The sequence below is a fragment of the Megascapheus bottae genome, chromosome 14 (assembly GCF_031878675.1).
Source record: "Megascapheus bottae isolate mThoBot1 chromosome 14, mThoBot2.hap1, whole genome shotgun sequence".
NCBI lineage: Eukaryota > Metazoa > Chordata > Mammalia > Rodentia > Geomyidae > Megascapheus > Megascapheus bottae.
The window spans coordinates 31,447,454-31,471,770 of NC_143522.1; the positions used below are offsets into that span (position 1 = coordinate 31,447,454).

A 24,317-nucleotide genomic window follows, 5' to 3' on the forward strand; every position below is an offset into this window, starting at 1 on the left:
TTTTTTTTCTGTGTATGTGGTACCGAGGAATCAAACCCAAGCTTCGTGCATGCGTGGTGAACACTCTACCACTAGGCCATGCTCCCTGAGCGGGGAGCCTAGCATGCACAAAGCCCTGGGTTCCATTCTTCAGCACCACATACACAGAAAAAGTTGGAAGAGGTGCTGTGACTTAAGGATAGAGTAGTATGTTATCCTTGAGAAAAGCTCAAGGATAGTGCCCAGGCCCTGAGTTTTTTTGGCCCTAGGACTGGCCAAAACAAACAACAACAAATAATAAAAACTTTATGGATGGGATGCCCAGAAAGGCAAAACAAAACAAACCACAAAACCCCCCAAAACAAACAAAAACCAAAGCAGGTGTTTAAGCATGTTTCCTCAAGACTACGTGGAACTTGTTGAAACATGATTGTCTAAAAAGAAAAAAAATGTAGAAATGGGAAAGTTGAAGGATTATAAAATTAGTTCTTAGGGGTTGGGAATCAGAAAGGGTTTGTGGGCTCAGTGGTAGAGACCTATCTTTGAGCAAAAAGAAGCTCAGGAACAGTGCCTAGGCTCCGAGTTCAAGCTCCAGGACTGGCAAAAAATAAAATAAGTTCTTAGATGAATGGAATGACAGAAACCTAGACTTTTATGTAACAATTATTAGCCAAACTGGGGTCAACTATTTGAGTTATATCTCAGCCTAAAAATGTGATTGTGAGTTTCTCCTCCTCCTCCTCTTTTTTTTTTTTAATTTTATTTTTGGATGCTGGTTCTGGAACTTGAACTTGGGGCCTGGTGCTGTCCTGCTGTACTCAAGGATAGGGCTCTGCCACTGAGCCCATGAACCACTTCTGGTTTTCTGGTGGTCAATTGGAGAAAAAAAAATCTCCTGGACTTTCCTGTGTGGGCTGGTTTTCAGCCATGATCCTCAGAGCTCAGCCTTCTGAGTAGCTACTATTACACCTGTGAACCACCCATGCCCAGCCTTGGTCTTGTGTATTTTGAGTAAGAGGAGCTGGGAAGCTGGTATCATGTCTTAGGGAACAGAATAATAATGGCAAATTAATTGTAAAAGGGTGTTCTTAAGTGACTAATAATTTGAGAACTGCTGATGACAACCACTGTGATACTGGTATTCAGAGACAAAGCTGTCAGTCTGGCAGGTCGCAGGGTACACACTTAATCCCCTGAGTACTGAGGAAGTCATTACCTGCACTGGAAGGAAAGTTGGATTATCCAAGTGTTGAGTCTCCCTGAAGTTGTCTTCCTGATGGGTAGAAAAAGGCTGAGGGTGGCTTGTTATTGAGGGGAGTCCCAAAGGGGTGGAGGTGAGGGAAAGATGAGGTGGGCTGCTTTCATCTTGAGGTGTGCAGGCAGGTCAGAGGAACTTGGCATCTAGACTGGGCTGCAGTGTATGGGTGATGCTGTGAACCGGGATGAGTTGGTTAGGAAACTTCATGCCGGATGAATCCTGTGGAACCTTGGAGTTAGGGCAGTGACAGGAGGTGCAGAGGAAGAGCTGGATTAGGGTGATTTAGGTAACAGTGGATCTGCCTTGGGGTTGAGGGTGAGGCTTCAGGCAGGAGGGAGAGGGTCAAGAGTACACAGGGATTGTCAGAGCCAGCCGCAGTCCGTGCAGACCTCCGTGGGCCATGGCACTCTCACTAAAGTTCTTCCTACATTCTTTGCACTGTCCAGGTCCCCTTTTTGGTTGAGTTGGTCCCACTCAGGCAGTCAGGTGGGCACCCAATATGCCTTAGCCTTGCAACCAACTACTCCCCTGTCTGCTTTTTCTCCTTAGCATTCCTCGCTACTGAAAGGGCCATATTATATTATTTTGTCATTTTCTTTTTTCGTTTATTCCCTGTCTCCTAGTGCATTTCTAATCATAAGGCAGGGTTCTGTCTGTTGGGTTTGGTGTCATTGCTTGGCATAACATAGGCGTTTGTTGAAGGAATGCCTCCAGAGCAGCTGCTTCATCTCTTGGTGATTCACTGGCTGGTGTCATACTCACTGAGAGAGGGAAGATGGGAAGAGGAGTAGACAGCTTTTGCTTTTGAATGTGGTAAATCAGAGGTGCTTGAGGGGACTAGCAAACTGGTAGGCAGCTGGAGGTGCGGTTTGGAGTCAAGATAGAGATTGAGAGGCTGGAGGTGAAGGTCTGATTGACTGTGCCATGTGGATTTACCATGGGGGTCCAGCCCAGATGTCCCAATAGGAGAGTGCCTTGGGGCTGAGGAGAGAGGGGGAGGTCTCTGTCCAGTGTGCTGAGAAGTAAGGGAGGAGTTAAATCCTTGCTGGATTTGGCCTCTAGGTGGTTACTAATACCTCTTCAAGCTCTCCTGAGGACATGCCCTCCGAGGTCTTGGGACCAAGTCAGAGATCATCTTCATTCCTACTCCTGGGGCATGGTGGGTCATTTTATCCTACAGTTTCCTAGTTAGTATAGATTCATGGATCAAAAATGTACTGTGGGAGCCTGCTGGTGGTTCACTCCTGTAATCCTAGCTACTCAGGAGGCTGAGATCTGAGGATCAAGGTTCAAAGCCAGCCCGGGCACAAAAGGACCTGAGACTCTTATCTCTAATTAGCCCCTAGAAAATGGGAAGTTGAGCTTGGCTCATGGTAGGGCAGTAGCCTTGAGCTGAAGAGCTCAGGGACAGTACCCAGGCTAAGTTCAAGCCCCATGACCCTCAAAAAAAAAAAAAGAAAAAGAAAGAAAAAAAGAAAGAAAGGCCGGAAATGATGCTGTGTCTCAAGTGGCAGAGTGCTAGCCTTGAGCAAAAAGTGTCAAGCCCCATGACTGTCACACACACACACACACACACACACACACACACACACACACAAAATGAATCAATGAATGGACTGTGAGCTGGGATCTAGTTCAGTTGCAAAGTGCTTGCTTAGTAAGTGCCATGTCCTAGATTTGATCCCCAGTACCAAAAAGAAAAGACAAAAGAAAAAAATATAGTTAAGACTGGAATGTAGCCTAGTGGTAGAGGGCTCACCTAGTATGCATGAAGCCCTGGGTTTGATTCCCTGGTACCACATACTCAGAAAAAGCAGGAAGTGACATTGTGGCTCAAGTGGCAGAGCAAAAAGTGTTCAAGGACAGTGCCTAGCCCCTGAGTTCAAGCCCTAGAACTGGGGGAAAAAAAAAAAAGTGTGCGTGTGTGTGTGTGTGTGTGTGTGTGTGTGTGTGTGTGTGTGTGTGTATGCATTACATACACAGGCTGGGTGCTGGCAGCTCTCATCTCTAATCCTAGATACTCAGAAGGCTGAGATCTGGAAAATCAACCTGGGCAGAAAAGTCTGACACTATATCTCTAAAATAACCAGCAAAAAAATGAGGCGGAGAAGTGGTACTAGCTTAGTAAACAGGCCATTCAAGTTCATTGCCCTTAATTTCAAGTACCATTACCTCCAAAAAATCAAAACAACCAAAGCTCCACAAAACTAATGTAAATAGTGTACTAAAAAGCTTTCAGCAGCTGGGCGCTGGTGGGTCACACATATACTCCTAGATACTTAGGAGGCTAAGATCTGAGGATCTCTGTTCAAAGCCTGCTCAGGCAGAAAGTCCATGGGAGAGTCAGTCTCTTTAGTCTCTCCCTCCCTCCCTCCCTCCCTCCCTCTCTCCCTCTCTCCCTCCCTCCCTCCCTCCCTCCCTCCCTCCCTCCCTCTCCCCTCCCCCCCTCCCCCCCTTGTGTTTCATGGGGATTGAACTAGGCCTGGGTGCTGTCCCTGAGCTCTTTTCAGCTCAAGGCTACTTCCCTACCCTTGAGCCAAGCCCCACTTCCAGTTTTCTAGAAGTTAATTGGAGATAAGAGTCTCAGGTTCTTTTGTGCCTGGGCTGACTTTGAACCTTGATCCTCAGATCTCAGCCTCCTGAGTAGCTAGGATTATGGGTATGAGCCATTGCGCCTGGCTGAATGCTATTATTTTGTCAGTGGCTATGAAGAATTCCATTATATATATGTACCACATTTTTTGTATCCACTCATCTGTAGTGGGGCATCTGGGTTGTTTCCATCGCTTGGCTATTGTGAATAATGCCGTGATGAACATGGCTGAGCAGGTGTCCTTATATCCTGGGTTATGTTGCTCAGGGTAGATGTCCAGTAGTAGTATGGCTGGATTGTAGGGAAGGTCTGTTTTTAATTTTTTGAGAAACTTCCAAAATGCCTTCCAGAGTGGTGGTAGTAGTTTACATTCCACCAGCAGTGCAGTAGGGTGCCTCTTTCGCCACATCCCCACCAGCATTTGTCATTGTCTGAGTTCAGAATATTGGCCAAAAAATTTTTTTTAATGAGCTTTGAAGACACTATGATACATAAGATAAGCCATCTATACAGTGACAAATCTTACAGCATTGCATTCATATGAAATATATAAGTTGGAACTGTGGAACAGAGTGGAAGGGTAGTTGTGGGGTGGAGGTGGCAGAAAGGAGGGACAGGGTTGTTTAGAGGGCTTGCTCTCAGTGCCAGAGGAGTGAGTTCCAGAGGTGCCACACTGCAGTAAGAAGTGGTAAGAATATCCTTAACACTACTGAGTGTTTGAAATGGCTACTTTTTTGGTATATGTGTGTTGGTCTTGGGGTTGAACTCAGGGCCTTTGCTCATGGCTAATGGAACCACAGTTCCACTTCTAGCTTATTGGTGCTTGATTGGAGACGAGTCTCATGGATTTCTCTCTCTTGGCTGGCTAGGATCGCAGGTATGCACACTTATGCATGGGCACTTTTGAAATGGAAGAAGTTGGCAAAGCTGTCTCAAATAAGGGCAGTTACAGGATCAAATATGGCATCATGAGAGACTCCAGCTTTAATTGTTGCAAAGTGGTTCAAAGCCTGACATGTGAAAGCAGAGACTCTTGTTAGAATCAAACTTGACAGCTTGTAATGGCTCTCTGTCCTCATACTTCTTGCCTTCTAGAGATATAGAGGTAGCCATAGTGGCTGTTTTACCAGGGACAATGTCTAGCCACCTCAGAAGGGACTGGGCATTAATGTCTGAGGTGATGGAGATATTTTAGAGCCAAGGGAAAATAACCTATTTTACATCCACACATAACTCAGCTTAAAATGTTAGCTCCAGGCCAGGAGTTTGGGCTAGTGGTAGAGTGCTTGCCTAGCATGTATGAAGACCCAGGTTTGATTCCTCAGTACCACATACATAGAAAAAAGCTGGAAGTGGTGCTATGACTCAAGTGGTAGAACACTAGCCTTGAGGAAAAAGCCCAAGGACAGTGCTCAGGCCCTGAGTTCAAGCCACATGGATGGCCAAAAAAAATTTTTTTTAGCTCCAGACTGGGAGTGTGGCCTCTTGATAGAGTGCTTGCCTTGCATGCATGAAGACCCAGTTCGATTCCTTGGTACCACATACACAGAAAAAGCTGGAAATGGTGCTATGTCTCAAGAGGTAGAGTGCTAGTCTTGAGAAAGCCCAAGGACAAGTTCAAGCCCCATGACCACCACCACCAACAAAAAAGAAAGCCTAAGGACAGTACCTAAGCCCTGAGTTTAAGTCCTGGGACTGGCCCAAAAAAAAAAAAAGAACACTCCATTGCTGGGGCTGGTGACTCAAGCCTGTAATCCTAGTTACTTGGGAGATAGAGATGAAGGTTTGAGGTTTGTGGCTAACCCTGGCATAAAAGTTTGCAAGACTCCTATTTAAATCATGCTGGGTACACTGTCATCCAGTGACAAGTGGAAGCAGAGAAAAGAAGATTTAAACCCAGGTTGGCCCTTGCATAAAGTAAGATTTTTGTCTTGAAAATAATAAAAAAGGGGCTAGCGAAGTGGCTTGAGTGGCTGCTTAGCAAACAGGAAGTGCTGAGTTCAAACCCTGCTACCAATAAAAGGCAATACAAGTTTGTGCTTGTGATACTAACTGAATTCTGTTAGTTAGTTTGAATGGCACACTAAAACATGTCAAAAAGCATAAATCCAAAGTGCTATGATTATAGTGTATACTACTACCATCCTTGTGAATTATCAATCATCTCTTCTCCAAACAATTGGAATCTGGTTTCTGTCTCCAATAGGTTTAGTTTTCCTTCTCTAGCATTAATTATAAAGTGAAGTTACCTGCTGTGTATTTTTCCCTCCCCTCCCCTTTATTTCTTGCAACTCCTGGGGCATGCACTTAGGGCCAGAGCACTATCCTTGACTTTTTTTTGTGGGGGGGCATCTGGGAACTTGAACTCAGCCTGGGTGCTTTCCCTGAGCTCTTCAGCTCAAGGCTACCACCCTACAATTAGCAAAGCCCCACATTTCATTTTCTAGAGGTTAATTGGAGATAAGAGTCTCAGGTCCTTTGTGCCCAGGCTGACTTTGAACCTTGATCCTCAGATCTCAGCCTCCTGAGTAGCTAGGATTACAGTCGTGAGCCACTGTGTCCTCTTATCCTTGGACTTTCTCAAGGCTAGACCTCTACCACTTGAACCACAGCACCATTTTTGGCTTTTTCTATATATATGGTACCAAGGAATTGAACCCAGGTCTTTGTGATTGCTAGGCAAGCACTCTACCACTAGACTGGTATAAAATGGCAAGGATGAAGTGACAAATTAGTGCCCTAGTGCCCTTTCAACTACATGTGGAAGTCTGTGCCAGGATGTGGCAAGTAAGTGAGCATATCCTCCCTCTAGTACTTAGACACTTAGACATACAGGATTCCCCCCCCCCCCCCCCCCCCCGGGATGAATCCTGGGCTTGAGGCATGATAAGCTAGTAGTAAGTTCCCTCGCCCTACCCTCCTCCCCAGAGGAACTTGAGAAACATCCTGGATTTTAATTTCGCTTTAGGATTAGTGGACAGGCACTCTACTGCCAAACTATGCCTCTAGCCCTTATTTTTATTTTATTTTTTGCCAGTTCTGGGGCTTGAACTCAGGGCTTGGGCACTGTCCTTAGACACTTTTTGCTCAAGGCTTGCACTCTGCCACTTGAGGCACAGCACCATTTCTGACTTTTTCTGTATATGTGGTAATGAGGAATTGAACCCAGGGCTTCATGCATTCCAGGTGAGCACTCTACTACTAGGCTATGCTCCCAGCCCTCCAGGCCCCCTCCTCCCATTTTTTTTGTCAGTGGTGGGGCTTGTACTCTAGCGTTGGGGCTGTCCCTGAGCTCTTCAGCTCAAGGTCACCACCCTACCCCTAGAGTCACAGTGCCACTTCATAATTTCACTGAAATGTGCCCGGGCTGGCTTTGAACCATAATTCTCAACTCTCAGGCTCCTGAGTAGCTAGGATTACAGGCGTGAGCCACTGCACCCGCTTCCAGCCCTTTTTATACTAATTTGCTCTTTGAAAGACCCTGTGTGACTGAACCTCAGTCCGTCTATTCCTGTTGCTGTGTTGCTAGGACACCAGGATCTTACTGCACCTAACTTTTTTTTTGGCCTGTCCTTTGTTTGAGCTCAGGGCCTGAGCACTGTCCTTGTGCTTTCCTCAAGGCTGATGTTCTACCCTGAGCCACTGCAACCACTTCTGGCTTTTTCTGTGTATGTGGTACCGAGGAATTGAACCCAGATCTTCATGCATGCTAGGCAGGCACTCTACCACTAGGCCAAACTCCTGCCCCTCCTTTTTTTTTTTGGCTTGTCCTGTTGCTTGAACTAGGGCCAGGGCACTGTCCTTGAGATCCACAGCACCACTTTCAGCCTTTTCTGTATATGTGTACCAAGGGATTAAACCCAGGCGTTGTGCATTTTATATGAGCACTCTAGCACTTGGCTACACTCCCTGTCCTGAGCACCCAGCTTTTTATTCAGGGAGGTAAGATCTAAAATTCTATACTCTTGAACCACCAAAAAAAGGTGGATGTGGTGCTGTGGTTCAAGTTGTAGAGTGCTAACCTTGAGCAAAAAAAAAAGTTCAGGGACAGTGCCCAGGCCCTGGGTTCAAGCCCCAGGACCATCACACAGAAAACAATTCAGATGTAAACCAGAAAGTAATCCAGTGGATCTGCAAAGGAAAACACACAATGCAGAACATAGTACATATTCAAGATTAGAAGTTGCAAACATTTCTGTTTATAATCTACCTGTAAATGCAGCTTTTACAAATGTGCATGGTTTAAAGATCTGACAGCAGTTAACTTGTAATGAAGTCTCCGATGTTCTTTTTTCATTCTAGAATGTATGACAACATGTCCACAATGGTATACATAAAGGAAGACAAGTTGGAGAAGCTTACACAAGATGAAATCATCTCTAAGACGAAGCAAGTCATTCAGGGACTAGAAGCTCTGAAGAATGAACACAACTCCATCTTACAGAGCTTGCTGGAGACACTGAAGTGTTTAAAGAAGGATGATGAGAGCAACTTGGTGGAGGAAAAATCCAACATGATCCGGAAGTCGCTGGAGATGCTGGAGCTGGGTCTGAGTGAGGCACAGGTATTATAGGACTATGACTGTCATGGAGACCTCATCTGTTAAAAAAAAAAAGCAGTTTTAACTGCAAGTTGTACGTGGGGCTTCATTGTGATACAACATGTATATTGTACTTTAAACAAATGACACATTCACTTTTTTTTGGTGGGGGCGGCAGTCCTGGGGCTTGAACTCAGTGCCTGGACATTGTTCCTGAGCTTCTTTTGCTCAAGACTAGCACTACCACTTGAGCCACAGTCCTACATTGGTCATTTTCTGTTTATGTAGTACGGAGGAATTCAGCTCAAGCCTTCATGCATGCTAGGCAAGCACTCCAACATGAAGCTACATTCTTAGCCTACACAGCTGTTATGTAAAGTTCAACACATTGAACCTTGGCTTCTCTCTTTACCTTGAAGTTAGGTAGTAAATGAATAAAGGCACAAGAGAGACTGCTGGGAACAGTTTTGCTTTTCTAAATGAAGTGATCAGGCCGGGCTCCAAGGGCTCATATCTATAACCCTGGCTCAAAAAACCCCAGTAGTGCCGGCCACAGTGGCACACGCCTGTAATCCTAGCTACTCAGGGGGCTGAGATCTGAGAATTGCAGTTCAAAGCCAGCCTGGGCATTAAAGTCCGTGAGACTCTTATATCCATTTAATCACTAGAAAATGAGAAGTGCTGTTGCTACTCAGTGGTAGGGTGGTAGCCTTGAGCTGAAGAGCTCAGGGACAGTGCCCAGGCCCAGAGTTAAGCCCCATGACCCAGAAAAAAACCAAACAAAATAACTTAGTAGTAAAAAGGGCTGGGGTCATGATTCAGTGTTACAGTACTTTCACAAGATTCTGAGTTCACATTTCCCCCTTCCAAAAAAAAAAAAAAATTGAAGAAGCAATCAGATGCATCAGGTGTCTACTGGTAGTCCTTTCTGGTGCTCTCACATAGCATGATTAGATGTATTTTGTAGATCCTTTGAACATGTTCAGGTATATAATCTGTGCCTAAAGAATGGAGGGAAAGGAGACGTAAGCAGCAGATTTTACATATGTATCCTGTAGAACAGGTATCCACTGACCTGGTTAGAGCTTAAGCAACATGTATGGATAGGGTGCTTATCAGGTAGCATCCTGCAGCATCCTGTAAATGTCTCTTCTGCTTAGGTGATGATGGCTTTGTCAAATCACCTGAATGCGGTTGAGTCAGAGAAACAGAAGCTGCGTGCTCAGGTCCGTCGTCTGTGCCAGGAGAATCAGTGGCTACGGGATGAATTGGCTAACACACAGCAGAAGTTACAGAAGAGCGAGCAGTCTGTGGCCCAGCTAGAGGAAGAAAAGAAGCACTTAGAATTCATGAACCAGCTAAAGAAATATGATGATGATATTTCCCCCTCGGTGAGTGGCTCATTTTTGAGTGTACTGTGCCTCACTTTGGTCAGCAGGTTCTTCAAGAGAACTGGTATGTCTTCACCCTCAGGTGGTCCATGTGTCAGGGCCATGATTGGGTGTCTGGCAGTGGAGGACCTACCTGGATAAGGCATAGCAATTCTCTTTCTAGTGTGCATTCATGTATACATGGAGCCCTGAAAATAAAAAGATAGGAGCTGGGAGTTTGACCTTGTGGTATAGTGCTTGCCTAGCATACACGAAGACCCGGCTTCAATTCCTTGATATCATATACATAGAAAAAGCCAGAAGTGGTGCTGAGGCTCAAGTGGTAGAGCTCTAGCTTTGAGAGAGTCCAAGGACAGAGCTCAAGCTCAAGACTGGCAAAAAAAAACAAAACACCAAAAAACAAAAAAACCCAAGAACAGTACTCAGGCCCTGAGTTCAAGCCCCAGGACTTTCCAAAAGTAAAGAGAAAGATACTGCCACCTTTGTAGTACCCACAGCATGTGAATTTGAGGAAATAGGAACAGTTCTTTGGCTTACTCTATTTCTTCTCAACTATCTCAGTGGGAGGATAGTAGTTTGGATTGCTGTGGGAGTAAACGCATTGGAGATTGCTGCCAGGTAAGGATTTCCCTCGAACATTTGAATATTGAGAAAAGGAGACCTGATTCTGTAGAATGAGACACTTTTTTAAAAAATTTATTTTATTTTTAATTATTATTTGCCAGTCCTGGGGCTTGAACTCAGGGCCTGAACACAGACCTTGGGCTTTCCTAAAGGCTTAAGCTCTACCACTTGTGCTATAGCATCACTTCCAGTTTCTATGTATGTGGTACCAAGGAATTGAACCTGGGTCTTCATGCATGCTGGACAAGCACTCTACCAGTAGGCCAAACTCCCAGCTTTTTCTTTTCTTTTTTTTTTTTTTGTTAAAGCTTTTGATGTTGCAAAAATGTCAAACTTGGAGAACCCACTCTCAGAGCTATCTGAAAAGATAGCTCCTTGTGATTGTTTTTGTCTTTAGTAGGTCATTTCCACACACCTGGTGTCTTCCTGCAGGGTGAGGCTCCCTGGAGTGAGAACATTGCCCCCTGAGGAGACTCAAGGGAACTTACCTAGGCTCAGTGCTCTCTGACCTGCAGGCCCTACCCTGTTCATTGTTTTTTGTTGTTTTTGTTTTTGTGTTTTTTGTTTTTTTGCCAGACAGTCCTGGGCTTGATTTCAGGTCCTGAGTACTGTCCCTGGGCCTTCCTCAAGGCTAGCACTCTATCACTTGAGCCACAACACCACTTGCAGCTTTTCTATATATGTGGTACTGAGGAATCGAATGCAGGTCTTCATGCATTCTAGGCAAGCACTGTGCCACTAGGCCAAACTCCTGACTCACTGACAGTTTTTATAGCATTTTTCACTTCATCTTGGGTTCATATTGCATATAGCATATAGTTGTCTCTTCATTTTGTTTTTTATTCCAGCTCTTATCTTTTAGTTGTCTTCCTTACAATCACCTTGTTTGGGTGACATGCATTAGGACTTGAACTCAAAGCCTTGGACTTGCTAGACTGGCACTCTATCACTTGTGCCAAGCAATCTTTTCTTTTCTTTTTTTCTTTTCCTTTTTTCCAGTCCTGGAGCTTGAGTTCATGGCTTGAGCACTGTCCTTGGGCTTTCTCAAGGCTAGAGCTCTACCACTTGAGCCACAGCACCACTTCCGGCTTTTTCTGTGTATATGGTACCGAGGAATCGAAGTCAGGTCTTCGTGCATGTTAGACAAGCACTCTACCACTAGGCCAAACTCACCTTCCTGCGTTTATTTTTTGAATAGGGTCTCACCTTTTTGCCCTGGCCAGCCTAGATCATGATCCTTCTATTTATGCTTTTTATATAATTGAGGTGACAGGTGTGTATACTCCTGTATGTAATTTCTTTCATTAGTTGAGAGAGGTCTCACAAGCTTTGTGCTTCCTAAAAATCTAGTATGACACGCATGAAACACTTTGAAGAATGCATATATTGTTTATTTTAATTTTTGGCTCTGGAATTGGGTTTGAGCTTGGTCTTGCTCTTTTGCTAGATTTTCCACTCAAGGCTGTGTTCTACCTCTTGAGCTCTACACCTACTTGTGGCTTTTTGGAAGTTAATTGGAGATAAGAGTCTCTCTGATTGTCTGAACTATCTTTAAGCCTGGATCTTCAGATCTCAGCCTCTTGAGTAACTAGGATTATAGGCATGAGCAGCTAGGTGCCACCAGGCCCATTACTTTATCATTCACTTCTTGGTTTTTATTGTACATCCCAATGGGAAGGGATGTATATTTATAAGGTTATTCCTTCAGAGGCAAATAATGTTCACTTTCCCCATGTTGATCCTGATTTCTTATCTGGTTAAGCTGTTGTCTGTTTTCTCCATGTATAGTCACTTTCTGCTCCTTGAACTAGACAGTGATATGTGTGTAGACAGGTGTCACAGATTTAAATCTGGCTGGTTTCTACCTGCTCATAGGACTTGGCTCCTATGATGTAATTTGTAGTAGGTCTGAGTGCAGGGTGTCAGCACCTTTATGTCTGTGCTGATCAGAGCTGTACTGTTGCAAACAAAACTTTGTTTTAGGGATTTGAAGTTTGGCCTACTAGTAGAGTGCTTGCCTAGTGTTCACGAAGACCCGGGCTCAATTCCTTCATACCACATATGTAGAAAAAGCTGGAAGTAGTGCTGTGGTTCAATTGGTAGAGCTCTAGGCCTTCAGAAAGCTTAAGGACAATGCTCAGGCCCTGAGTTCAAGCCCTGGGACTGGCAAAAACAAACAAAAAACTTTATACACAGCGTTTGCTATGCTTAGACTTCTCAGAACATAGGCCAGGAATGTAAGACATAGAAATAGAATCATGTGGGCCAGGAGCATGGCCTAGTGGTTTTAGTTAGAGTAACTTATACATTCAAGATTTTCAGGCAGGATATATAATAATGAGACCAAAATGTGCTGTGATCACTTTTGTAGGAGGACAAAGACACCGATTCTGCTAAAGAACCGCTGGATGATCTCTTTCCGAACGATGAGGACGATCCAGGCCAAGGAAGTGAGTGGCGAGTAGTGTGCTGCTCTGTCCCACTGGGGTGGGTCATCCTGTTAAGGAGCAGGGCTTTTCCTCCCTTCAGACATACTTGTTTGAGCCTTAGCACAGTAGCCTGCTGCACAGATCCCAAGTATAGGATCCCTGTTGTTTTCCCTCTCCCCATCTCTCCTCCTCTCTCCCCCTCTCCCCATCTCTTCCCCCTCCTTCCTTTCCTTTCCTTCTTTTCTTTTCCTTCCTTCCTTTCTTTCTTTCTTTCTTTCTTTCTTTCTTCCTTTCTTCCTTTCTTCCTTTCTTCCTTTCTTCCTTTCTTTCTGTTTTGCCAGTCCTGGGCCTTGAACTCAGGGCCTGAGCACTGTCCTTGGACTTTCTCAAGGCTAGAGCTCTACCACTCAAGCCACAGCACCATTCTGGCTTTTTTTTTTTTTTTTTTCATTTTTTTTTATTGTAATTAGTAAAAGGGTTACATGATATTTGCCAGATAGAAGGTGCATTAATTCACATACATTGATACCGTTTCACATGTCTTGGTACCCATTTCCCTCCCCTCCCCACACCCCCCATTCTGGCTTTTTCTATGTGTGTGGTACCAAGGAATCAAACCTGGGTCTTCGTGTATGCTAGGCAAACACTCTACTACTTGGTCAAACTCCTGGTTCAGGATCTTTTTTTTTTTTTTTTTTTTTTTTTGCCAGTCATGGGGACTAAACTCAGGACCTGAGCACTGTCCCTGGGCTTTCTCAAGGCTAGAACTCTATCACTTGAGCCTCAGCACCACTTCCAGCTTTTTATTCTATGTAATATAACTAGGCCAATTTCCTGGCTTTTTTTTTTTTTTTTTTTTTTTTTTGCCAGTCCTGGGGCTTGAACTCAGGGCCTGAGCACTGTCCTTGGACTTTCTCAAGGCTAGACTTGTACCACTTGAGTCTCAGCACCACTTCTGGCTTTTTTCTATGTATGTGATACTGAGGAATCAAACCTGGGTCTTCGAGCATGCTAGTTAAGCACTCTACTTCTAGGCCAAACTCCCGGCCCCAGGATCACTTTTTTTTTTGTTTTAGGAAAGGTCTTGCTGTGTAGTTAGGCTAGCCTTAAACTTGAGATCACCTTCTGAGCCTCCCAAGTGCTGGGATTGGAGTAGACATCACCATGCCTGAGGGGATAGACTTTGTTCCCACAAGATTTAGAATGTTTGTGCATGATAAGATATAGTAGTGTGTATACACGGTGCATAAGTGGTTGTGGGTCCATGCGAAGTTGAGGAGTCCATGCTGCTTCTTCTTAGTCTGACACCCAGAGTAGTGTCATTGCATGGTAAGCCAACAGGGTGCTAAGCCTGACTAGCTGTTCCTCTTTCACCTTTTGTGCAGATCTACTCAGAAAAGACGTGTTTGTGTAGGGGCAGGCTTGATCCAGGTAATGGGGAAGTGTGAAGTTTGCTGGCCTCCACTTTTGTCCTTACACCCTCTGAAATGTGTCTTCCTCGAGCAGTGCAGCAGCAGCATAGCAGTGCCGCTGCCGCCGCCCAGCAAGGAGGCTACGAGATTCCTGCACGGCTGCGCACGCTCCACAACCTGGTGATCCAGTATGCGTCCCAGGGGCGCTACGAAGTGGCTGTGCCACTCTGCAAGCAGGCCCTAGAGGACCTGGAGAAGACTTCAGGCCATGACCACCCAGACGTGGCCACCATGCTCAACATCCTGGCCCTGGTGTACAGGTAGTCCTTTGGTTTTTGTGCTGAATTGAACCTAGAGACAGACTTTATGTTGAAATAGGTTTTAGGAATGGTGTGAACAGTTTTTATTATCTACTTATCTTCAAATAGCCTAGGATTAAACCCCAAGCACTCAGCCAGCTCTGTGGTAAGGGTTACCTTGACCAGGAGCAGATGCTGCCTGTTCCCACCAAGTCAGCTTTTCTGGGATAGCCTACAATACTTCCACCCAGGCCAGTTCAGGTATGACTTTTGGTCCAGAATTTCTTTGGCCTGGGATGGCCTTCTTGTATCTGTATCCTCCCTACCTTCTAAGGGCTTGTTCTGTCTTTGAAATTCTGGATTCTACTTATAAACCCTTTACCTTCTCTGCCTCTTTTACCCCTGTGCCATGGGCACCTGTGGGGATTTGTGGGTCTGTGGGCAAAGCAGGTCTGGTCTCTGAGCAGGACACCTGTATGAGAGCTAGGTGAAGGCAGGGCTCTGCAGACACATCCTGAGCAGGGGGGGGGTGGGGCAGTGTGGAGAAAAGTTGGCCCAGGACTTGAGCGCTCTGCTGCCATCTATAAGGATAGGTGTTTTTTTTTTGTTTGTTTGTTTGCTTGCTTTTTGGTGGGTCATGGGGCTTGAACTCTGCCTAAGGTGCTGTCCCTGAGTTCTTTAGCTCTAAGCTACTGCCCTACGCCCTACCCCTGGACCTGGGCTTTGTCTCTGAGCTCTTTAGTTCAAGGCTACCACCCTACCCTTGAGTTAACCCCCACTTCCCATTTTCTAGAGGTTAATTGGAGATAAGAGTCTCAGGTCCTTGTGTGTGCGTGCGTGCGTGCGCGCGTTGTGTGTGTGTGTGTGTGTGTGTGTGTGTGTGTGTAGGGCGGGGTGGTGGCTGGCTTTGAACCGAGATCCTCAGCCTCCTGAGTAGCTAGGATTACAGGCCTGAGGCATCACCGCCGCTTTCCACCTTTCCACCAGACTCTTATCTCCAGTTAATCACAGAAAAAGCCAGAAGTAGCACTGTGGCTCAAGGAGTCAAACACTAGCCTTGAATAAAAGGAGATCATGGGGGCCAGGAGTTTGGCCTAGTGGTTAAAGTGCTTGCCTCGCATGCATGAAGACCCGGGTTCGATTCCTCGGTATCATACACATAAAAAGAAGCCGGAAGTGGTGCTGAGGCTCAAGTGGTAGAGCTCTAGCCTTGAGAAAGTCCAAGGACAGTGCTCAGGCCCTGAGCTTAAGCCCAGGACTGGCAAAAAAAAAAAAAAAAAAGAGGAGATCATGGACAGTGTCCAGGCTTAGACTTAAAGCTTCAGGATTAGCCAAAAAAACAGAAAAAGAAAGTAAGATTTATGTAAATGTGGGAGGTAACAATTAGGATGGTTACATTGTCTAAAAAGAGAAATGTACTCCTGGGCTGGGAATTTGGCCTAGTGGTAGAGTGCTCACCTAGCATGAATGAAACCCTGGGTTCGATTCCTTGGTTTCACATACATAAAACAAGCTGGAAGTGGTGCTGTGGCTCAAGTGGTAGGCGCTAGCCTTGAGAAAGCCCAAGGACAGTGCCCAGGCCTTGGAATACAAGTCCTATGACTGGCAAAAAAAAAACAAACCCAAAACAGGATCAGCAGTTTGTCTTAGTGGTAGAATTTCCCTAGCATGCGCAAAGACTAAGGTTCTATTCCTCACCACCACATACCTAGAAAAAAGCTGGAAGGGGTATTGTTGTTCAAGGGTAGAGCTCTAGCCTTGAGAAAAGTCCAAGGACAGTGGTCAGGCCCTGATTTGATGCCCTACAACTGGGGATAATAAGGAAATGTACTCCTTTCCTGATTTACGTATAACTGTATTCCCTTTATATAATATCACTTTTAAAATAACAATAAAAAGTAAAGCATAGCCAGGTCCAGTGGCTCATGCCTGTAATCCTAGCAATTCAGGAGGCTGAGATCTGAGGATCTGGTTCAAAGCCAGCCTGAGCACTAAAGAATGTGAGACTCTTATTTCCAATTAATCACTAGGAAATGGGATGTGGGACTGGGGTTCAAGGGGTAGGGCTGTAGGCTTGAGCTGAAGAGTTTAGGGAGAGTGTGTGGCGCCCGGCACCCCTGACCAGCAGGGAAGAACGGACACCACCCGAGGATCCTTCTCGTATCACGCTTTATTGAAGAGCAACTTGATTGAAGGGAGAGCTGAAGCAGAGGGGCCCGGGGCAGGGAAATGCAGCTGCTTATATACAATCAAGGAACACGGGGCTTTTGCCATTGGCTGCTCTGTTGCCAGGGCCATTTTAAAACTCGGGATTGGTCAGGCCTCTGACGTCATACGCGCAGACTCAGTGGAACGAGCAAAGGCTCCGCACTCACATACCAAATAAGGAGAACTAAGAAGTTGTTTACAAGGAGCGAGGCAGGGAACAGGCGCCATCTTGTAATGGCGGCCGCTCCGGCTCCCCACAAGAGTGCCCAGGGCTAGGGCCGTAGTCTTGAGCTGAAGAGCTCTGGGACAGTGCCCAGGCTCAGAGTTCAAACCCCATGACCCCCCCCCCCAAAAAAAAAGACAAAACCCTAAAATGTACACATACACAAAAGGATTTAGAAGTCTGGGGTTATAGCTCAGTGGTAGAGCTTGTACTTAGCATACATGAGCTTGAGTTTAATCCCTAACACCAATAAATGGCTAGTTTGATTAGATTGATTTTGTAATGTACATCTAAGCGTTTAATGTATTTTTCAATTTAGGGATCAGAACAAATACAAAGATGCAGCTAATCTACTGAATGATGCTTTGGCTATCCGTGAAAAAACTTTGGGCAAAGATCATCCCGCGGTTTGTATACTTGATTCTTTCAGTCTTTTACTTTTGATTTTCCCTAGTGCTTTTTTGTCCAGTTCATCCCACGTCAAGTTCAACAGGGAGGTCTGAGAGCCACCTTGTCCAAGCAGGCACAGGTAGTGACAAGCTTCTGTGGCAGCCACTCTTGACGCTTACACATGCCAGTCATTCCTGATGTGTTGATGGCCACTGCCTTGAATGGTCACCAGCTGTAATTTCTTATCTGTAATCAAATTGCATGCTCTTCTTGAGATTTGTCCTCAAGAGTTTATACTGTGTCTTTATTAGAATCTGGTCAGACATATAGTGATCTGTTTTGATTGGGAAATTGAAGAAATCAGATCATGTTGATTTGTTTAATTTCAGACTCATGTTCTACACTGGTACTTGCTGTGATCTGTTCCACCCTCTTATCCCAGGAGGAAGCTGCACTGTGTGTAGATGGTGCATCCCTCTGGGGTGTGCGCTGCCCTTACGACATTTCTAGTGGTTCTTTATGGCATTTTGTGTTGGCAGGTGGCAGCAACTCTGAACAACCTTGCTGTGCTGTATGGTAAAAGAGGGAAGTACAAAGAGGCTGAGCCATTGTGCAAAAGAGCCCTGGAGATCAGAGAAAAGGTATGAAATGGGGAAGAATTCTTGTTCTCTGAGATTTTTATGTTTTGGGAAAAACGGTTCAGTTTTAAATTCTGAACACTATGATATGTCACTACTGGTTATTAACTGGAAGCAACTTGTTTGAAAAGGCAAACAGTTCCCAAACAAAGACCAGTATACCTCCTGCCCAGTCTTTGTATGAGGCCTATGTTAGGGGAATGTGTGTTGAGGATAGGAGCACCCAGTGTGCCAATTGCTGTTCCTATGGTAACCCAGAAACAAGGAGACAGTGTAGGGACACTGCATTTGACAGTGATATGTGCTTGTCAAAAGAAAGTGCTTCAGTTTAAAAATGAGTTCACAACACAGCCCTTAAGAAAATGAAGAAAGGGGCAAGGAGCTTAGCCTAGTGGCTTCCCTGGCATGCATGAAGCTCAGGGCTCGATTCCTGCGTACCACATACACAGAAAAAGCCAGAAGTGGTGCTGTGCTCAAGTCCTTGAGAAAGCCCAAGGACAGTTTCCAAGCCCTGAGTTCAGGCCCTGGGCCTGGCAAAAAGAAAAAAGGAAAGAAGAAGAGGTTGTTGTTGAAGGAAAAGAAAAGAAAATGAAGTAATTACCAGTTGTCAGTGGCTCATACCTGTAACCCTAGCTACTTAGGAGGCTGAGAGCTGAGGATTGTGGTTCAGAGCCAGCCCAGGCAGGAAAGTCTGAGACTTCATTTTTGTGCCGGTCCTAGGCCTGGGTCTTGTCCCTGTGCTTTTGTGCTCAAGGCTAGCACCCTACTACTTGAGCCACAGCCTCAGTTCTGGAATTTGGTTGCTAATCAGAGATAAGAATCTCACGGGATTTTTTTGTTGTTGTTGTTGGAGCTGTCTTTGAACTGTGATCCTCAGATCTTGGCCTCGTGAATAGCTGGAATTATATGTGTGAGCCACTATCTCCTGGCCCAACAAGATTGTTGTCTTTAATTAACCACCAGAAAGTCTCTGCAGGGGCCGGGAGTTTGGCCTAGTGGTAGAGTGCTTTCCTAGCATGAAGACCTGGGTTTGATTCCTTGGTACCACATACACAGAAAAAGCTGGAAATGGCGCTGTGGCTCAAGTGGTAGAATGCTAGCCTTGAGAAAGCCCCCCCCCCCCCCAAAAAAAAAAATCTCTCCTGTGGGCAACTGGTGATCATAGTTCAACTTGATATTTCTGTGGGTGTCTATCTGTGATACTAAAGACTGGCTATTTAAATTTGGAATTCTGTGGCGAGGAATTGAGAAAGAGAAAATGAAAAGGGACTAATTATCAATTTATATAGGGGGTTGGAGGCATGGCTCAGGTGGTAAAGCATCCATCAATGAGCCTAAGTGTTAGATACTAGGTTTGTTCTGGTTTCAGACAAAACAAGAAATCAAATTATATAAGTAATACTTTATCATGCTGTTATCTGCATGGTACTTAAGTAAAAATGTCAGATTTATGTAGACGGTGGTGTTTCTGTGGGAGAGTGGTGTTTCTCATTTACTGATTTTTATATTCAGGTTCTGGGGAAAGATCACCCTGATGTTGCTAAGCAGTTAAATAACTTGGCCTTACTATGCCAGAATCAGGGCAAGTATGAAGAAGTAGAATATTACTATCAAAGGGCCCTGGAGATCTACCAGACAAAACTGGGGCCAGATGACCCCAACGTGGCCAAGACGAAAAACAACCTGGTATGTGTGTGCTGGGTGGGCCAGGGTCCCTTCCTCTCTAAAGTCTTTGTAATTTCATCTGTAGATGGGAATGTGTGCTTCGTTTACATATGAAGACATTAAATACTTAATATTATTTCCAGGCATCCTGCTATCTGAAACAAGGAAAGTTTAAGCAAGCAGAAACACTGTACAAAGAGATCCTTACTCGTGCACATGAGCGGGAGTTTGGTTCCGTGGATGGTAAGAATTATGCTCGTTTTTAGCAGGTGCAATGATTTTTCAGACCTGAGATCATAGATCCTTGGTAGAGTGAGCATAATTAGAGGATCAAGGTTTAAAACTCAGGCAGGGCTGGGATATAGCTCAGTGTGACAGAGTGCAGTGTCCTGGGTTCGATCCCCAGTACCAAAAAAGAAAAGAGTAGCTCAGGCAGGAGCCAGGAGATTGGCCTACTGGTAGATTGCTGGCCTAACATTCATGAAGCTCTGGGTTTGATTCCTCGGTACCATATACACAGAACAAGCCAGAAGTGGGGCTGTGGCTCAAGTGGTAGAGTGCTAGCCTTGAGCAAAAGGAGCTCAGAGACTGCTGGAGCCAGCTGGCAGCAAGGGGATGAGGATGAGAAAAGAAAAGACAAGACAGACAAGTAACAGATAGTGTCAGGAGGGCTACAGCCCAAGACTACAGCCTAAGGCCGTAAGCTTAAGACCACAGCGCTTGTTATTTCCCGTTCCGGTCTTATATCGTCTCTACAGAACAAGAACCTGTGAGGTGTTACATTGATAATCAAGTCTCAGCAGAAAGTGATAAAGCAATAACATTCGTACCTAATAGTAATCAAGTTTCAGCAGAAAGTGATTCACAATTACCGACAATATAGCGCAAAGTTCATAGGCATGGCGTCCTACATGACAGCTCATTTTTTTTTTTTTTTTTTTTTTTTTGCCAGTCCTGGGCTTGAGCTCAGGGCCTGAGCACTGTCCTTGGACTTTCTCAAGGCTAGCACTCTACCACTTGAGCCTCAGCACCTCTTCCAGCTTTTTTCTATGTATGTGGTACCGAGGAATCGAACTCTGGTCTTCATGCATGCTAGGCAAGCACTTTAACCACTAGGCCAAACTCCCGGCCCAATGACAGCTCATTTCTTTGTGTGGTTATCTTATTCAGTGATGCAAATGGGCCAGCCTGATCCTACATTCAACTCCCAACAAGAGATAGTGTCCAGGCCCTGAGTTCAAGCCCCAAGACTGCCCCTCCCCCAAATAAATAAAGACCCAGCATATGGCAAATGTATATGTGTAGTGGTAGAGCATTTGACGCTCTTGAGTTCAAATCTCAAGACTGCAAAAGTCAAAGAAAAGCACGTTGTTTCTCAGCTACTAAGTGGAGTGGTAGAAAGCTGGATAAGTTTCTGATTTTCTTTCTTTTTTTTCTTTGGTGGGTCATGGGGCTTGAATTCTGTCCTTGAGCTCTTAGGCTCAAGCCTATTGTCCTATCCCTGGAGCCACAGCCCCACTTCCCTTTTCTAGTAATTGGAGATAAGAGTCTCAGGGTCATTTGTGCCTAGGCTAGGTTTGCACCTTGATCCTCAGATCTCAGCATCCTGAGTAGCTCGGATGACAGGCATGTGCCACCTCGCCTGTGAAGCTTCTGGTTTTTGTTCTAAGGGGACCTGCCTCAGCTCTGCGGCATGACGATGGGCAGGGACTTGAGTTGTACCCAGCCTCAGAGGCTTTGCTGATATGCCAGGTGGAATACTTCCTGATGCTTTGTGAGTAAAATTACCAGGCCTAGCACCTGTTAGACATGTTGGTTTCTTCATGTCACATCCACAGAACTAGTCATGAATGGTTGTCTTCTTCCTGTATCTTTCAGTCTTCCATGGGCTTTTTCTCCAGTGTGAGCTTTTTTTTTTAACCAGTTCTGGGGACTGATGAACTCAGGGCCTGGGCACTGTCTCTGAGCTGTGTTTTGCTCAAGGCTGGCACCCTGCAACTTGAGCTACAGCTCCACTTCTGGGTTTCTCTGCTTATGTGGTACTGAGGAATTGAACTCAGGACTTTATACCTAGATGCCAGGCAAGCACTCTGCCACTAAGCCACATTCCCAGCCTCCGAGGCCTCTGCCACCTCTTTCTCCTCCTCCTCCTCTTCTTTCTCCTCTTTTTCTTCTTCTTCCTCCTATTTTTCTTCTTCCTCATTTTCTTCCTCTTCTTCCTCTTCCTCCTCCTCTTCTTCCTCTTTTTCCTCTTCTTCTTCTTCCTCTTCTTCCTCCTCCTCTTCTTCCTCCTCTTCTTTCTTCTTTCCTTCTTTCTTCTCCTTCTTTTTCTTTGTTTGGGTGCTGGTCCTGAGGCTTAAACTTGGGGCCTGGACACTATCCCTAAGCTTTTTTGCTCAAGACTGGTACTCTGTCACTTGAATCACAGCTCTGCTTCTGGCTTTATGGTAGTTATTTGGAGATAAATGGATTTTCCTGCCTGCGCTGGACTTAAAGCCATGATCCTCAGATCTCTGCCTCCTGAGTAGCTATGATTATAGGCATGAGCCACTGGCACCTGGCTTCCAATGTGAACTTGATCTGACCAAAATGACACCTAAGATTGATCATTTAAACAACCACAAAACCCCCATAAAACTGAGACTTACCAACTCCTGTTTTCGCTTTATATAGTGTTGTTCTTTTTTCTTTCCTAGATGAAAACAAACCCATTTGGATGCATGCTGAAGAAAGAGAAGAGTGCAAAGTAAGGCTGTACTTTTTTGAGGGACTTTCTAAATTTGCTGCAATGCATTCACAGCTATCACTCATACGGAATTATCTCTCATAATTTAGGGAAAGCAGAAGGACGGGACGTCTTTTGGGGAATATGGTGGCTGGTACAAAGCCTGCAAAGTTGATAGGTAGGTCTGTTGCGCTGAAAACCAGGCAGCCCAGGAACATATTGGCTCTTGAGCATCTTGGGAAGGACTTAGCTGTGAACTTCCTTAGTGTTGTGGTCACATAGGCTCACATTTTCCCAAATTCTGGTGACCCCTCCTATGCTTTGTTTGTAAATGAGATCATTTATATATAGAACTCACCCACAGTAGAATGAGTTCTGTCTGTTAATGCTTCTTTGTAAAGGTTTTCTATCTAATTGGTGGAAAATAGATGCTCACATGATGAAACAGTATTGAAGGTGGCTGTTCAACCTGTGATGACCAACAATGAAGAAGGCCTAGGAAAGCCAGCATGGGTAGGGCACAGAGTGACATTGATCACGCATATACGCATGCGTTTGTGCACACACACACACACACACACACACTGCCCCTTTGCAGCCCTGGGGGTGAGTGTAGGCCCTGCCAAGCGTCTCCCTTGTGCGTTCTAACCCCAAGCTGGTTCCTCCTACTTGCCCATATATGCCCTCCTGTGCAGGAACACAGCTTGCCTGCTCAGCTACATTTTCTCTGGCCTGATTGTCTATACTTACTTCCTGAAATATGTGAAATTTACATCTATCATTGGACAGTTGTCTCAAAGACATGTTATTCCTGTAATTAGATGCCTACTATTAGTGAGAGGAAATAGCACCTTCCAAAGTAGATCTGTACCAAAAGAAATCTATATTATGTTCTTTCTTTTTTTTTTTTCTCTTTGAGACACAGTCTTGCCGGTTCCAGATTAGCTTGCTTCACAGTCTTAATCTTCTTGCCTCAGCCTCTTGAATGCTGAGTTTGTAGGCATGCACCTTACTTTTTTTTTTTTTTTTTTGTGGGTTATGGGGCATGATCTCAGCCTGGGTGTTATCCCTCAGCTCTTCAGTTCAAGGCTGCCTCCCTACCCTTGAGCCTACTTCCTGTTTTGTAGAGGTTAATGGGAGATAAAAGTCTTAGGTTTTTTTTTGTGCCTGGGCTGGCTTTGAATCTTAATCCTCAGATCTCAGCCTCCTGACTAGCTAGGATTACAGGCGTGAGCCACCACACCCAGCCTTTAAAAATTTTTTATTTATTTATGTATTTATTTTGGTGTGTTTTGGGCCTAGTCTGAGCCTAGGTATTGTTCCTGAGCTCTTCAGCTCAAGGCTAGTGCTCTACTATGTTGAGCCACAGCATCATTTCTGTTTTTCTGGTGGTTAACGGGAGACAAGTCTCACAGACTTTCGTGTCTGGGCTGGCTTTGAACTGCAGTTCTCAGATCTCAGCCTCCTGAGTAGCTAGGATTACACACATGAGCCACTGGCACCTGGCTTTGCCTGGATATTTCTTTCTTTTTTTTTTTTTGTTGGTCATGAGACTTGAACTATGGGCCGGGGTGTTGTTCCTAAGCTCTTCAGAGCTCAAGGCTATGTCCCTACTTTTTGAGCCATAGCACCACGTATGGTTTTCTGGTGATTAATTGGAGATAAGTGTCTCACAGACATTGTAGTGCCTGAGCTGGCTTTGAGCCACGATCCTTAGATCTCAGCCTCCGGAATAGCTAGGATTACAGGAGTGAGCCACTGCGCCCGGCTTTATTTCTTTTTAGTTAAAGACTTTCTGACAGGAATGCAGCCACACTGCTGTCCTTTGTCTAATCTTTTGATATACACCATGTCTGCCTAGTGACATCAGAGTGGTGGTTCTAGCTCCCTCTGCAGGTGACAGGATGTTTCCAGCAACACAATGGTCTGTCCTTACTCCTGCT

At 45.1% G+C, this 24,317-nt stretch overlaps 1 protein-coding gene across 13 annotated transcripts in view; it reads left to right on the forward strand.

The window, feature by feature from the left end:
* The window catches only part of Klc1 (kinesin light chain 1), a 41,292-nt gene that overhangs the window by 1,978 nt on the left and 14,997 nt on the right, over nucleotides 1-24,317 (forward strand). For all 13 annotated transcript variants that reach the window (XM_090344913.1, XM_090344915.1, XM_090344911.1 and 10 more), the window contains exons 2-11: nucleotides 8,133-8,394; nucleotides 9,531-9,761; nucleotides 12,757-12,835; nucleotides 14,321-14,546; nucleotides 17,276-17,363; nucleotides 17,886-17,987; nucleotides 19,497-19,670; nucleotides 19,793-19,892; nucleotides 22,346-22,395; nucleotides 22,485-22,552. In XM_090344913.1, the coding sequence (XP_090201039.1) occupies nucleotides 8,134-8,394; nucleotides 9,531-9,761; nucleotides 12,757-12,835; nucleotides 14,321-14,546; nucleotides 17,276-17,363; nucleotides 17,886-17,987; nucleotides 19,497-19,670; nucleotides 19,793-19,892; nucleotides 22,346-22,395; nucleotides 22,485-22,552 (1,379 nt within the window). In that variant the 5' untranslated portion in view covers nucleotide 8,133. The remainder of the gene's footprint in view (nucleotides 1-8,132; nucleotides 8,395-9,530; nucleotides 9,762-12,756; nucleotides 12,836-14,320; nucleotides 14,547-17,275; nucleotides 17,364-17,885; nucleotides 17,988-19,496; nucleotides 19,671-19,792; nucleotides 19,893-22,345; nucleotides 22,396-22,484; nucleotides 22,553-24,317) is intronic.